Source organism: Macrobrachium rosenbergii, chromosome 11 (genome assembly GCF_040412425.1).
Source record: "Macrobrachium rosenbergii isolate ZJJX-2024 chromosome 11, ASM4041242v1, whole genome shotgun sequence".
In the NCBI taxonomy this organism is placed as follows: Eukaryota; Metazoa; Arthropoda; class Malacostraca; order Decapoda; family Palaemonidae; genus Macrobrachium; species Macrobrachium rosenbergii.
The window spans coordinates 41,740,617-41,758,116 of record NC_089751.1 but is presented as its reverse complement, the minus strand read 5'-3'; the positions used below and the strand labels follow the sequence as shown (position 1 = coordinate 41,758,116).

The 17,500-nt window shown below is 37.1% G+C and overlaps 1 protein-coding gene across 1 annotated transcript in view; it reads left to right on the top strand.

The window, feature by feature from the left end:
* The window catches only part of LOC136843366 (LHFPL tetraspan subfamily member 7 protein-like), a 92,955-nt gene that overhangs the window by 41,411 nt on the left and 34,044 nt on the right, over positions 1-17,500 (top strand). Inside the window, exon 2 of the mRNA XM_067111710.1 lies at positions 7,376-8,393. Within this exon, the coding sequence (XP_066967811.1) occupies positions 8,000-8,393 (394 nt within the window). The 5' untranslated portion in view covers positions 7,376-7,999. The remainder of the gene's footprint in view (positions 1-7,375; positions 8,394-17,500) is intronic.

The following is a 17,500-nucleotide window of genomic DNA, read 5'->3' as shown; positions in this document are numbered from 1 at the left end:
TTTATTTGTCTTTTTCACTAAATAGGTAATGTTCCTCTGTCGTATTTCCCTTTCTCTCTCATTTTTATGAACTTCTTTCAGACATTAATATGTGTTTTCTTTCTCATTTCTATGAACTTTGCAAACATTCATAGTGTTTCCTTTCTAAATATAACTGTAAAAGTTAGCTTCAAACTTCCAGGGCTTTCCGAAGACCAGAATAGATTCCAGTATCGTTATTCCAAGGTACTGCAAAATTAGTTTTCTTCTTATGCATTACATCTTTTCCACTGAAATTTCGGTTTTCAAAAAGGAAGTTGTAATGAGAGTCTCCAAAAAGAATCATGTGAGGATGATGAAAGTAAATTTTCACAGGATATTTAAATAGAACAGTTTCTGGTAAAACTTTTGGTTTTTTTCCTTCGTGCGAAAGAAGGGACGTCGCCATATCCATTATAGGTTTTAACCCCTCGAAAATGCCGATGACTTTTAGTTTTCTGTAAAAGAGAACAATTGAGATGGCTATTTGTCTGTCCGTCTGCCCTCAGACCTTAAAAACTACTGAGGCTAGAGGGTTCCAAATTGGCATGTTGATCACCCACCCTCCAATCATCAAACATACCAAATTGCAGCCCTCCAGCTTCAGTAGTTTTTATTTTATTTAAGGTTAAAGTTAGCTTGATGGTGCATATGGCACCGCTATAGGTGTCAACAACACAGCCCACCACCTGGCCGTAGCTGAAAGTTTCACGGTTCGCGGCTGAGAGTTTCATGGGCCGTGGCTGAGAGTTTCATGGGGCGTGGCTGAGAGTTTCATACAGCATTATACGCTGTACAGAAAACTCGATTGCGCCGAAGAAATTTCGGCGCGTTTTTTACTGGTCTTTTCTAATAATCATGTTCCAAAATATGAGATCTATTTATTCACAGCGCCAGGCTGTTCTTGCAGCACATCTTGCTGTTCACACCGTCAATCGCTGTGCTTCTCGTGGCTGAGAGAGAAGCGCTATTTGTAAAATAACGTCGTCGACCTGCATATTAACAACACAATTTGGATGCCGGTAGAGGTCGCTGTATACTAACCGTATAGTCGGGTGGTAGCCATAGACACTTGTACACTAGCCACACAGTAGGGGAGTAGGACAAGCAATCTTAATGATTCACTCTTCTTTATCAGCTTTACTACTGGCATAGCACTACTGTACCTAACACCGGCTGTTCGTAGCTAAAACCTCGACATTTTCTTGAAATTTCCTACTATAATAGTTTTCAGACAGATTTTCCCCTCCCATCAAAAAGACCTATTCACCAAAAACATACGAATGGAATTTCTGTCCATTATCAAACATCCAGGCGGAATTTTTTGCATGGATTTGTTTTCTCACTTGCTTTTACAAACGACCAGGTATACTCACACAGAAAAACCAGGTGTAAAAAAATATAAATTATGATAATTACTATGTAGTCAGCAGGATATTTGCTTAACAGGGTTTACACAAGCGAGACTGTGTTTGAATATTTCATCGATAATTTTTTGTTCCAATTAGGGATTTTATTTAAATGTTAAGCGATATGGAGAACGAAATCATCTCTAGTGAAAAAGAGCTCTAAAGAATTTATCTTTGTAACAAAATAAAAAAAAATTAATCAAAAGTCGCGTACAAGAAATCTATGTATGTTAGATTCACGAAAATTTGCATTTCATATCCGCTCTGTAGCCTTATTCCTCTGATACTTAACAGAGAGATAAAACCGCTATTTACAAAGACTTTGAAGGAACTTGACAGATTTACAACTATAAAGACTAAGAAAAATCTTGCCAAAGGAAATTTAATGCAACTCTCTCTCTCTCTCTCCTCAATAGAGAAATAAAATCTCTATTTACAAAGACTTCGAAGGAACTCAAAATATTTGCAACTGTAAAGAATGAGAAAAACCATGCAACAGAAAATTTAATGTATCTCACTCTCTCAGTAGAGGAATAAAACTCTATTTGCAAAGACTTTGAAGGAACTCAAGTATTTACAAGTAAAGAATGAGAATGCCAGAGAAAATTTTACTCTCAATAGAGGAATAAAACTCTATTTGCAAAGACTTTGAAGGAACTTAACATATTTACAACTGTAAAGAATGAGAAACCCCGTGCCAGAGAAAATTTTATCTCTCTCTCTCTCAATAGAGAAATAAAATCTCTATTTACAAAGACTTTGAAGGAATTTAACATATTTACAACTGTAAAGAATGAGAAAAACCCTGCCAAAGAAAATTTAATGTATCTCTCTCTCTCTCTCTCTCTCTCTCTCTCTCTCTCTCTCTCAATAGAGAAATAAAATCTCTATTTATAAAGACTTCGAAGGAACTCAACATATTTACGACTGTAAAGAATGAGAAAAACCCTGCCAAAGAAAATTTTATCTCTCTCTCTCTCTCTCTCTCAATAGAAAAATAAAATCTCTGTTTACAAAGACTTCGAAGGAACTCAACATATTTCCGACTGTAAAGAATGAGAAAAACCCTGCCAAAGAAAATTTAATGTCTCTCTCTCTCTCTCTCTCTCTCTCTCTCAATAGAGAAATAAAATCTCTATTTACAAAGACTTTGAAGGAACTTAACATATTTACAATTGTAAAGAATCAGAAAAACCCTGCAACAGAAAATTTAATGAATCTCTCTTTCTCAACTCAATAGAGAAATAAAATCTCTATTCAAAAAGACTTTGAAGGATCTCAACATATTTACAACTGTAAAGAATGAGAAAAACCCTGCCAAAGAAAATTTAATGTATCTCTCTGTCTGTCTGTCTCTCTCTCTTTTCCTTTTGTGTGAGAGTGTGTGTGAGTGTCTCCAAACACGGACTGAAATGGCAGAGAAAACCACACATTTCAGTTGCGTGTTAACGGGTAGTTTGAAAACCAAGAATGAATGCATTCCATCGTAGCGAGAAAAGGATTCTTTTGTATTTCTTCTTTGATATAACATAAGTGTGGTTTCAACGCTGATTGCTTCTTTATTCTCTGCGTCATTTCAACGTTTGTTTTAACACATTTTCTTCCACTATTTATGTTACACATTCCCATGGGTCTAAATTTCTCTAAAGCTCCTAATTTGTGTATCAGCCTTTACATCTTCATTCATCCTATCATAATTTTTTCTTCCATTCCTGTTAAATTTAATTCGGCTACTTTTAGTGTGAGTATGCGTGCGTGTTTTTTTTTTTTTTTTGTGGGAAGGGTTATGTGTACTTTTACTTATCCTTTTACGCCTTGTTACTATATTTGCCTTTTCATTATTTCAGTTTTTCCCCAAAGGAAGATTTTTTTTTTACTCTACAGTACTAGTCCTCTCTCTCTCTCTCTCTGATCACCTACGTGTTATTTGATTATTATTATCTCTCTCTCCCTCTGTCAGATCACCTACGTCTTATATGATTATCTATCTCTCTCTCTCTCAGATCACCTACGTGTTATATGATTATTATCTCTCTCTTTCTCTCTCTGTCTTTAAGATCACCTACTTCTTATATGATTCTCTCTCTCTCTCTCTCTCTCTCTCTGTGTCTGTCAGATCACCTACTTCTTATTTGATTATCTCTCTCTCTCTCTTCTCTCTCTCTGTCACCTCTTCTTATTTGATTAGATCACTCTCTCTTCTTATTTCTCTTATTATCATCTCTCTCTCTCTCTCTCTCGCAGATCACCTACTTATTTGATTATCTCTCTCTCTCTCTCTCTCTCTCTCTCAGATCACCTGCTCCTCATTTGATTATTGTTATACTCTACTTCCACTCCATTTCACGGCATCCGCAGAAATCCAATAACCAAGCAAATGACCGCAGGCAGACGAAGGCTTGCTAAATGACGCATTTGCATAAGAAAGAGTGACTCATTTAGGTTTCCCCGGGCGTCTCGCGTCATTTGTTCTATCCAACGCTTCGCCCAAAGACTAATATGAGATGGATTCCGAGAGATATGTTCTTGTTGTTGTTGGATAATCGATGCCAGTTTTGTACTGCATCGTCACTAAAGCCTTCAGAAACGTTATTTGAATTATTTTTTTTTATTCATCTATTTTTCATTCATGATTATAATTTCAGTATATTAATTTCACGCTCAGATATCTAACATTGTTATACATTCTGAATCTAATATCCCAAGCACTGCTTGGTATTTTTCTTGAAATGATTGCGGTGATAATTTTTTCATGAAACCCAGTTAATTTAACCATGTAATTTTTTTTATAAATGCAATTTTCTGTGGCCGCGGAAATAAGTATTCTTCATATATTATTTTCTTCCTGCGTATTGCATTTCAACATAAAATGTGGAAAAAGAACAAAGTGAAAACGATTAAGATTTGTGCAGTTTTATTTTTGTTAAACTTGTATTGCAAGTATTTTATTTCTATGTTAGAGATAAAAATCTACACGTTTTATTAGTTTTCTGTAAAAGAAAACTGTTGTGCCGGCTTTGTCTGTCCGTCCGCACTTTATTCTGTCCGCCGTATGATCTTAAAAACTACTGGGGCTAGAGGACTGCAAATTGGTATGATGATCATCCACCCTCCAATCATCAAACATACCAAATTGCAGCCTTCCAGCCTCAGTAGTTTTTATTTTAAGGTGAAAGTTAGCCATAATTGTGCTTCTGGCAACGATATAGGATAGGCCACCACCGGCTCGTGGTTAAAGTTTCAAGCGCCGCGGCTCGTACAGCATTATACCGAGACCACCGAAAGATAGATCTATTTTCGTTGGCCTTGATTATACGCTGTAGCGGCTGTACAGAAAAGTCGATTGCTCCGACTTCGGCGCATTTATTACTTGTTTACTTCACCATGTGTTCGCGAATACCCTGGAAGTGCCAATAATACCCACAGAGAATTGCTGGAATTATCTCGTCCAGCAGTAATGGAGATCAAATTAAATGCCAATGGATCGAAGGCCATTTAACTGGTAAATCATTTAATCCATAATTCATTCGGCGCTTTGGCTATGGGACGGCGAGGGCCCTCGTGCGTTCAAGGATTCAAGGATGGCTTATTCTGTTATGATTTCTTGTTAACATAGTGTTGCATTTTTGAAAAACTAGGTTTTTAACCTACACTTACAACGTTGGAAAACTGAAATACAAGTTCAAGCATTTATTTTTAATATCCTTTAAGACAGTTATCACGTCAAAACACAGTTGGTTCATTGTAAGGAAAATTAAGTAAAATATGCGCCGAAGTGTCTTCGGCGCAATCGAGTTTTCTATACAGCGTGTAATGTTGTATGAAACTCTCAGCCATGGCCCATGGAACTCTCAGCCGCAGCCCATGAAACTTTCAGCCACTACCCGATGGTGGCCTGTGTTGTTGGCACCTATAGCTGTGCCAGACGCACGATCATCTCTAACTTTAACCTTAAATAAAATAACAACTACGGAGGCTAGAGGGCTGCAATTTGGTATGTTTGATGATAGGGGTGTGGATGATCAACATACGAATTTGTAGCCCTCTAGCCTCAGTAGCTTTTAAGATCTGAGGGCGGACAGAAAAAGTGGGGACGGACAGACAAAGCCAACTCAACAGTTTTCTTTTGCAGAAAACTAAAAAAACTCGACTTTATCACCCTCTTTTCAATTCCACTTTTCACTAACTAGGATTTCCTATTCCTCTCTTTGTCCCGAGCCAGCTCTGGAAAGACCAGTCACCACTTCTTCTCATTCTAGACGCATTATTTTCCCCGTGTCACGGTCGACGTAGGTACATATAATCTTGCGTTATTATTCACACCTTATATTTTTAGAGTCATGATGTTGGATGAGCCTTTCTCGTGCAAAACAGAAATTTAAAAAAATACAGAAAAAGTGGTCTGCAAATTCATTCCTTTCACAGGCTTATAAATATCTCGACATGTTCAGCGCTTTCTAATTACTCACCATTAGAGGGTATCGGTATGAAGGTAATTCGCCCTTTAATTGAGCTTAATTAGTTCTCCAAACAGCTCTCGTCCCCTGCAATACTTGCGCATTCTGTCAGGGGGGTGCCATCTTGCCCATCCTTGTTCAACGCTAATCAAGCAACTTGGTTTTAGATTACCACCCATTCTCCTGTAATCCTACAAAGTATCCTTGCTGCCCGCTCATCTACTGATTATCTTGAGCATCATATTTTACCCGGAGACTCTCATTTCAAAGAGGACCCATTTTATCACGGCCGTGAGTGCCGGGTAAATGCGCCTCCATGACGAGGTCAACACTGCAACTCAGCAGCAGAGTCACGAAAGGCCGAGTGATGAAATAGGGCGTGGTCGACCGTAGAGTTTTAGCTGAATTTTCTGTTGACATTTCGTTTCAGTGCCGCTGCTGCTCTTCATTTTGTTTTGTCTCGTGTTACTTTTCGTTTAATCTCTTTGGTTGTTGGGTGGTGTCATGGCAGTTCTGTAAAGTTTTTTTGGTTTAGCTGCGTCATTTTTTTCAAGTTTGGCTGTTGTGTGGCAAAGTGTAAGTTGATATGCGGTATATGCCTAGCTTCTAAAGTGCTTGATCGGTGTTATAAAAGGTTTGAGGTTTTCTCAGGTTAATGTTATATTAATATAAGGGTAGTTTTTAAGTAATGGTGGCTATTAAATTTTCTAATCCATTGTGTTGATATTACTGTTGTAACGACATGGTAAACTTAGGACAACGTATAATCCATGTCACTCTTTCTTCCTTCCCACAATACTTTACACACAGCAGAACATTTAATCCATGACAAAACGTGAATGCTACTGCTTTACACCTTAAGGACTTTCTTCCCTGGTTAGACTGTACTTGAGATCATGATACCATACACCTTTCTGGGAACAAAGCCATTCCACAAATATACAATTATCATACGCTTTAACAGACTGTGTCGGACAAAGAAAAACGTGAGAAATATGAAATATATGAAAAATTTCATGTCAGCTGAACGTATTTGTGTTACTTTGTCTACTACCTCCTTCCCTCCCTCTAAGGGACATTAATTCCCTTTTGTTTTTCCTTAAGTAGCTTCGTGCTGTAATTAAGAGCCATTTAAGAAAGAAAAATAAGAAAATAATTTTTTTTTCGCTAATGACTGTTATAAAGCAAATTTGAGAAAACTAGATTCTAATTGGTAAACACGTATTTTTTCCGTAAAAAAAAGAGAGAGAATTCTAGGATTGAATCTAGAGAGAACAATTCTGTTATTTCTTTCTATTTTTTTTTTCTTTTTTTAGGAAATACCACTTTGGTCTATTTCAGAAATCATTTTGAATAATAAAATGCTGAAATTTCCAAGAAAATGTATTGTTTTAGGTCATATACTCAACAAGGGGAATATTTTCTGTAATTCCTGTTCTGGAAAACAAATGATAATTAACCTTTGATATTCGCTTTTTTCTCTCTTTGCAGACGAACGGCGGGGCAAGATAATAATAACCTTCCCTGAAGAGGATCATTCATCTCATTACCATCATTGATGCTGTTATGTCTTCATTTGAGGAAATAATACGATAACACTGGAAAAAACTTTGCTTATGGTGCATATGCATTTTCGAGTATTTTGGTTGTCTGGAATAAGTGGATATATGTTATGTTAATTATTGTGAATACGAGAAGACTTTTTCGGTTTTAAATTAAGAATATATCCAGTTTTTTATTTCCCTTTTGAGCGGCAGATATTGGAAAGTGATAAGAAGACAACTGGCAAAAACAAAGGATATGAAATTTTGCATGTCGATACAGCTTTGTTAAGAAGCGAATTCGACGGGAAGATTGGGTAAGATTGATTTAAAAACATATTAAAACAGTGACTTTGCAAAACCACAAGCCTCGTCAGATCTTGGAAATGGTGTGAAAACTAATGAATGATGTAAAGTGATGTGGAAAGAGAGCTAATGACTGAAGAAGCAGAAGGAAAATGTAGATCACGAGACAAAACTCTGGAATCTTGACTCGAACTCGAAGTGACAGAATCGAATCCCGGCAATCTAAGAAGGGATGGTGAGGCATCTCCTCCGTTCCCTTTAATATGTGATGAAGGTCCGAGGGTGGACGTGGGCCACATCATGGCCCGTGGTGGCACTCTGGGCGAGTGTCACCCTCCTGGTGGCGTTGGCATCGCTGGCCGCCCTCTTCACGCCCACATGGTTCGTCCGCCATTCGCCGTCGCCGCCCGTGATGTTCGGCGTGTGGGCGTGGTGCGTGGGCGGATTTGACGACCAACGATGCGCCGCCGTTGGGCAGAGCGTATCGGGCAATGACGGGGCATTGCCTTCGGCAGTGTGGGTGATGGTGGGAGCCCTTTACGGTGGGGGCGGGACCCTCCTAGCCGTTACGGGGTTGTCGGCTCTCGTGGCGCCTGTTCTACCCACGACTCACGCCCGTGCAGCCCTCGCCCACGTTGCTGGCAACATACAAGCGGCGGCAGGTAATTTCCTTTCATTCGGTATTTCCAATCATAAATTCTTCATCCTATAACCCATGGGAAGTGAATCTGATACCTAATGCATTGCTTTTGTAGAACTGATTTACCTTTTAAAGCCTTTGGCTAATTTATCTGTAATACGATGTGAAATTAAGGAAATTAAGTCGTAAGGTTGCGTTCACGCAAGCAGTGATTTAGCAGGCGCAGGCAGGAGCAGGCTCAAGTTTGAATTTAAAATTTACTGATTCCAATGAGATCGTTTACTCAGAAATGGAAGTACTGTCGAGCGGTGCTGATATCGTGAAATCTCGCAACAACCTGTTACCTTGTGGTACGTAATCTTATGGCCTGTGTCAGAGCAGAATTGGCAATGCTTATTAGTAAACTCAGTGCTTTGTCAGTTGCCCCTGATTATCAGAAGAGATAGATACTGAAATGTTCATCTCGGATATTTCAAAGTACGCTCCATTTCTGATAAATCTTTCACAAACGCTCTAATAGGCGATGTATCGCTCATCAAATGGCAGCAGTAGGAAACCGAATTGGTGCCCAAGGCATAGCTTTATTTAAGATTAAAGAAAAATAAACTATATGCACATGCAAAACGGAAAAAATAGCCATTTCTTAACTTATGGGGCAGAGCTCGTAAGTTGAGCACAGTGCCACCTCTGAAAGTATTTTGAAAATCAAATGTAATACGTCTGAGAAACGTTACAACATTCTGTACACATAATAAATGGCTTAAAAAAATGGTTGCTTAACTTTTTGTACACTTTAAAACAAAAGTATGGGTGCTGACATATGTAATCTGAGTGTCGAGAGCAGAGCCACAGTAAACAGCAGGTGCATCTAAATGTCATTTGTATTATCCTTGATAAGGGGCATTATGAGCCGCACGTTTAGTTTGTAACAACAGTTGCCATATGTGAGGGAGATTATTCAATGTTAAATATAATTTCACATAAACTTTTGCTTAAAAAATAATTTTTGAACATATAACCATTTGGGGTATCTCTTGAAAACATTGTGTCTGGTGTGGAAAAAAAGTAAACTATAGCGCAAGACTGGATACGATCACCAGAAAAATTAAAATTACTAAGCATATGCAAATTAATGGTTCTGTCTACATCTATCGCTAGTTCCGGCAATTTAACTTTGAGCAATTTTGGAAAATTACAAGGAGATTGTTCGTAAGTATTCTGATGAAGAATACAACATGGTACATAATAATTATAAGAATTTAAAAAATATAAAAAAAACATCATTTATAAGCAGAGCATAGCCTCAACTCCAAAATTAGAGATTACATAAGATTTTTTAGCAATACAACTGCTGAGTGCGACCGTCGCCTGTGAAAAACATACTTAGCATCTGGCAACATGGCTTCAGCTCTCCCCTGCTGCGCCTGCGTGCACGGAGATTTAAATTTCGGCGCTTGCGTGCTGCTTTGGCAGGTGCAGCAAGGGGTGCTGAAGCCGTCTTGCCAGATGCCAAGTATGTTTTCACAGGTTACGGTCGCACTCAGCAGTTGCACTGCGAAAAAATCTTATGTAATCTCAAATATCAGACTGTGCCTGCGCGCACGGAGCTTTAAATTTCCGCGCCTGCGTGCTGCTTTGGCAGGCGCAGCAGGGTTAGGATCAAGCTCAAATTTCAAATGCACCCGATCCAATACTCCCCCTTCACAAAGGAACCTAGAAGTCCCGACAGGACCGAGCTGGAGTCATGAATACTTGTAATAAATTAGGATTGCCAAAATGTGGAGGTCTCAGACAACGCTGATTATTCATAAAATCTGGAATATGTAAATTTTTATATATATATATATATATATATATATATATATATATATATATATATATGTGTGTGTGTGTGTGTGTGTGTGTGTGTGTGTGTTATATATATATATATATATATATATATATATATATATATATATATATATATATATATATATATATATATATATATATATATATATATATATATATATATATATATACACACACATATATACATACATACATATGGCTATGCTAGCACAGAAACACGGTGCATTGTTGCTGTATGTAAGTCACATATACATTTGCGATATATTGACATATTTGTACGATATACGACACTGTTGTGGATTATCGTGAAATAACCATGACTATCTTATACTTTTTGTGTAATTTAGAGTAATTCATCCATCAGACTTTTGTAATGACATTAAAAGGTGACACGCACATTGTTAGATTCTGTCATGCAATGGTCACCATATGCTAGTGCATGGGCACAGTGCCAGGTTCTTAGCAACAATGATATGCGCGTAAGTGGGCAACTGACTTTCATACCCTATCATGACATCATCTTTTCAGCCAAAAATGTTATCACCCTGTCATCTCAAACACGAGCAAAAAAATGAAGAGCTTAAAAGCGCAAAAAAATAGAGAAGATGGAAGTAGATAAATTTTGCGTTCCTTCGGCTGGATTTTAAGGACCTGGCAAATTTTACGTTAGCAGTGCAAGGTTTAACCTATTCGAATGTAGTGGGTTTTCAGCAAGGTCAATGTTTCCTAAACAGAAGAGAAAGACAGATGAAAAACTTAAAACTGTAAATGGGACCATCCTTTCAACATAAGGTTTAAAAAAAAAAAAACTCGCTGGGACTGCCGTAGGTTTAATCCTACAAAACATCAAATGATATTTTGTATAGGATGTAATATGCTTTTATAAACAAATGTATCCAAAGAAGAGATTCTGAAATAATTTTTGTAAGTCCTGAATCGTAATGCAAATGCGTTCATTTGACAAATTTTGCTCATTCTCTCTCTCTCTCTCTCTCTCTCTCTCTCTCTCTCTCTCTCTATATATATATATATATATATATATATATATATATATATATATATATATATATATATATATAAATAAATATACATATTTATATATATGTATATATACATGTGTGTGTGTAGTGCTTGTGGATAAAAGATCGAGAAATCTACATGAAATGAAACAATGCAGTAAATAATAGCATCTACGATACTTTAGGTTGTACAACGATTGATCTTGAAGCCTCCATACGGTCATTTTGAACAATTTCATGGCAAATTGACTCAGCACTTTGTTAAACCTATTTACTCGGTCAGCTTTCCACTGAGCATATTCAATTATAAGCAGATATATTTTTATGTCCGATTTATACGGTATGCAATATTTAGGATGTAACTTCCTGCAAACACTCTGATAGAGCATTAATTTCACCAAATAGGAAATACTAGGAAGCAGAACTGGTGTTACAGGTAAGGGTTTGTTACCGTTTAAAAAATATTAGGTTATTAGAGTACCCTTCTGCGAGGGTTTTTAAAATTAATTGTAATATGCATGAAACATTATATAAACATTAAGGGCCATAAGCAATGTTTACTTTGTTCCTCCAGCACTGTAAAACAACAGTGGCGTGAGCGATGTTGCCATATGAGTGGCAAGATCAATCACTGTCAGCAAGTGCATTTGCAAACATTATTAGTCTTATATATATATAACTATATATAGATAGATAGAGAGATAGATAGATAAATAGACAGACAGATAGATAGGTATGTGTAATTACATATATAATTTAGTTTGCAGCAAGAAAGGCTACACAATAACATTATGTAAGAAAACTGAAAGATAATGTATGAGTGAACACAATCATTGAATGAATAATCACATTTAAATGTTTAATTTTCGACATATACCCATTACTTTTTTTGTAAATACTGTAGTTAATCAATAAAACAATCAATAGCACTATAGCTACGATACTCACAAAAAAAAATTCGCATTCAAGTGAATTCAGTAATCAACAGGCACGGGCTTTTATTCTAAGAAAATATAAATTTATTGGGAAATTGTCAGTAAATACTATTACCGAGAACAACACCGTACACAATAATAATTATATAAATTTAAAAAAAAAAAAAAAAAAAACTGGAAAACATCAGTAAGTACAAGCATATCTCCTCAAGTCATAAATCAGAGAGATTAAATAATACTGTTTAACATAGAACTTGGGGTCTCGCAAGCTAGCAAGCAGCTGGGAGCAACCGCTGTCTGAGAGAACACCCACATTATGAACTGAGTCAGCAGCTCCTGCCTCAGTCCGCAGAGTCGCCGCGTGTGTGAACGCTGCCTAAAGCTTCCACGGGGCTTTGGAAGAAAAAAAGCTTTCTAAAGGGACTTTATTCCTTACGTTACACTGTAGCATTCCGGAGGACAGAAGAACAGAGAAGGACAGAGGAACAGGCGGATTTAGGAGGATGATGGCATAATGGAGGGGAGCAGATTCTCTATAAAGCCTCCACGGGGCTTTTGTAGAGCTGTAAGAAAAGCTTTCTAAAGGGACTTTATTTCTTACGTTACACTGTAGCATTCTGGAAGACAGAAGAACAGAGAGAGATAGAGGAACGGACGGATTTAGGAGGATGATAGCAGAATGGAGGGGGCAGATTTTCTATACCAGCTGTTCTACTCCTACTTCAAACTTTATCACTGACTGACGGCTTGTTTTCAATACTGAAATTAAGGTTGATTACAAATACCGATGAAAAAATATATCAATATATTTACTTAAAGACGTCTCTGGCATTGAAAAGGATCATTTACAGTAACTTGTCAGACGTAGAGCTCAAAGCACTGAAACCATGGCTATAATGATTAAGCATTACAAAGACTGTACCCGGAATCTACATGAAAAATTAAAAACTGCTTTTAACGTTTTCACCAACACGTACTGTTTCGAAGAAGAAACCCGTAACTGACTATTCATCAACACAACTTACAAATCAAACCATGCAATTCTTCCGAGTACGTAATTTACTTTTTTTTTTTTTTTTTTTTTTTTTTTTTTTTTTTTTGGCGGCTCTCGTCGCAGGACCCGGTTCCTAAATTACAGAGCATCAAATTACGGGAACTTGACGTGGCTTCATTCAATAAATTACCCTTCTCGTCTCCGTAATGAATCTGAATGAATGCTGCTTGCTTACTAGTCGTGGCTTTGGTGTGCAGTAATTTCCTGTCTAATAATTCATGGGTTATCTTGGTAATGCTAGTTGTGGTAATAGTTATTACCTTTGGTTTTTCACATATATTGCTGTTGTTATTTGAGAAATCGTAACTATATCACGGTCATTATACCTATTTTTTTCTGTACAATAGTTATATTGCTGCTGTTGTTGTCGTTAGTGTCAAAAATACCATCACGATCATTATACCTATCTCTAGTAGTATATAGTAGTAACGATTGTTATCGATACCATAAACATAACTGTTGTTATTCTCATTGTCGCAAATAATATTACGATCATTATACCTGCCTCTAGTAAATATAGAAGTTATCATTTGTTATTGTTGTTCTTGCAATCATAATATCTTCTGTTTTTGAGATATATATTGTTTTCATGTAGTGATGACCGTTGTTGCTATAACTGTCATTATCGTTTCCCGTATTGCTGTTGCTGCTATAATAATAACTTCAGTTGTTATGTTAAATATGATGAAAAAATACTGCGACGATTACTACACCAATCTACTAATGGCAGATAACAGCTATTGTTTTGTCGTAGTTATGATTATGGTAGCCATAACTGCCATTATCATTTCCCTCACGACGAAACAGCGGAAAGCAAAGAGGGTGCACAAATTCAGGCCCATTAGCCCTTATCTTCATGGCGTTCGAGATAAGCATTCCAAAACGGCCCCTAAAGCACCTGGCACCCGGCGGCAACAATGCCAGGCAATAAAAGCAATAACATTCTACTCAGAGGAAAAGAAACACGGTCACACGATAATAGAATTTTATATCCCCATCTGCCACACCACTGCAGGGGTCAAGTCGAGGTCCTCCCCCCCCCTCCTCCACCCGTCCCACCCTCCTTTGCAGACTTTGCAAGGATTCTTGCAGAAGGTCCACGTCTCTCTCTCTCTCTCTCTCTCTCTCTCTCTTATTTCCGTTCTTCTGCAGTGTCATATTAAGCTGACGTTGAAGGCTATTGGACGTCATAAAACAGGACAGAGTTATCAAATTTCTTTTTTTACTCATTTATCCTATAGTTCTATTATATCTGATTTTCGTGACTGGCAATAAGAGAGAGATTCAAAGCAGTTTGGATTGTAAAGAAGGCATAGCTTAATTTCCAGTTGGTCTTTTATCTTATCAGTGTCATTGTAATCTGTCTAATTCGTGTCTATTTACACGGTTTACACAAAGAATGGTGATCTTTCCTCACCCTGCTCTAAATTAATTTCCTTTGAGCCCGCCAGTTAAACCATGTTTATAATGTTTTACTGCCATATTTATCTATTATGATGTATTAATAATCATTCAATTAAGTTTATAAGGGTGTGGAACCCTTATTTTTCTGCAGAAGTGGGAACACCAAAGGACCTATCAGCGGACAATATCCAGGGTCCTTGATATTAGGTCAGTTAACGACCCCGAGTCTGAGGTCAACCTGATACACCCAACGCCCCCTCGCTTTTCGCCAGGAAGCAACCCTTTCCAGGCCTCCAATCCCCAACCCAAACCCCGCAACCCTCTCCATCTCAAGGGCGGTCGAACCATGAGGAGTTAATGGGAGATCGTAAAAAAAGGATCCGAGCCGACAGGCCAAAGATAATGAGAAGAAATCTCCAAGAACTCCTAAAGTCTGGATTATCGATGCTTTTGGCCAGCTGTCATGGCATGCGCAGTGCTTTATTACGTTAGAGGGAGCTCTTGCACCTCCTTAATTCAGTTTGTCTTCTTCCAGACATAAGAATGTTTGTTCTTTTTTCTTAACCTACAGGTTAATTCGGTTTGCTTCTTCCAGACATAAGAATATCTGTTCTCTTTTCTTAACCTACAGGCCTTTCATCAAATATTAAATATGTCATCATTTAATTTTTCCTGTTACTTCCTTAGTTTCAGTTAGTTCAGTGCCAAGAGAATACAAAATTGAATCTTAATTTGGTTGTTTCATAAAACTTGAAGAATCCAAAATACTTTAAGGCCATTCAGTGAAAAAGAAAATCAGCAACACGGCAACACGTCACAGTAAAGCAATCAGTATACATGGGCTAAAAAAACGTTGACTAATCCCAGTGCCTCTTTTTCCCAGACCCTTTCTTCCGTACAGAAAAAGAGGACTCATGTTTTAACATAATAAAACCTTTATTTTTGTTCAAGTCATCATAGTAGGGGCGAGTAACAATACATCTATATCCAGACAAGGTATATAGAAAGAAAAAGCATGTCTTTAGATTTCTTGTTGGAAGACGAGAAATAATGCAACTTTAGTTTTAGCTTCTCTTCAGGTACCTCTGATTTTTAACCTTCGTCTGAAGTCAGAGCTTTACTTTGTCTTAGGAAATATTCGTAGAAAGCAGAAAGGTTGGGCTCTGTATCAGAGAAATCTTAGAACAGAGAAATTATTTGCTATTATCACATTCCCAAGAGCACCACTCATGTCGCTGTTACAAATTATTACAAGGGTCCCAGAACACTTTCTTGTGGAACACCTGACAATAAGCTCAGACTCCTTCTATCAGCAAGATGGGATTTCAGCATTTTTATATTGCAAAATTTATTGTATATTACACTGTATATACACATACATACATGTATGTACATGTATATATACATATATATATATGTATATATTTATACATGTACATGTATATATATATACATATAAATATATTTATGTATATATAAATATATTTATATTTTATATATATACATATATATATAGATGCTTTTAAAGAAAAGGAGATTCATTTGAGAATTATCAACAGCAAGCATAGTTTTTATATTGCTAGCAGTTGCATAATCATCCCTGACGATAGTAGAAACAAAAACAGTTCTTGAAGAATTAACGCTTTTATGATCTCTAAAGTCAGTAAAACATGAACACGAGAGCTCCATTTCAAAGATTATCAAACAGGCTCGCATAGCAAAGGAGAATGAAGACAGAAAACGAGACTCGACAGCAAGGAAAACGACGCCCGTCTTCCTCCTCAAGGCTAAGATGTGATATGCCTTGCATAAATTCACGAGCAAATAAACGACGGTACATACACCGTCCAGGTATGTCTGACAAGGCCGTATATATCTCTCTCTGCCGTTAAGCACGTCTCCACTTTTTCTTCTCCTAAGCCTACCGAGGGATTAGGCCTACTCATAACTGGGTGGACAAAGAGAGACGTCCGTTCCAGTTCTGGGTTTTATGAATTTATGGTTTCCCGCCTAAATAGTGTAATCAGTTTTCGTGTCTCGGAATTTCCACCTTTTTCCCGTTTTTTTCCGTCTTTGGATAAATTACGAGAACAAAGTGTAATTCGGCGTGAAGTGTTTCCGAGTAAGGCACGCCTGGATTCCCATTTTCTTTCTTTCTTCTTCTTCTTCTTCTACCTTAGGAAAACAGACCGAATCCATTCCAGCAGATCTCACTTTCTCTGCCCATTTAATCATGCAGGCACATATTTATATCTGAGTCAAAACCAGAAGAATCTTCTGATATTATTTGTCTTCATTGACAAATTTTATGCTTAAGAAATAATACCCACTGGAATATTCGATATAGTGGCATCTAATATTGTAAGTTATCCATGAAAGAGGTTGCATGGGTTGCTCATTACCTATAAAAAGCATGAGTTTTATTTACAATAAATAGGATCATTTTAAATCTCTCTCTCTCTCTCATATCACCTACTTCTCATTTGATTATTATTATTCTCTACCTCCACTCCATTTCATAGCACCTCTCTCTCTCTCTCTCTCTCCCCGGCATTTAAAGAAAAAACAGTGCAATTCCTTTTTCTTTCAGTTTTCGCGCGATGATATTTAGGATACGAGCACCATAATCTAATTTAGCACAGTGTGCGCCACCCTCATTTTATTCTTAATTCATAATGCATTTCGGGAAATTCTTTTCGCTTAAAATTAGTCCAAGTAACTTGAGGAACAGGGAGAAGTCAGGGGGAAATTAAAGAAATTATGAAAATGTAATTGTAACATCTGCTGGAAAATGTTTAGTTCTGCCGGGAAGAAACTGAGTTATTTTTGTATAATGCTCTTTTAATTTTATTATTATTATTATTAT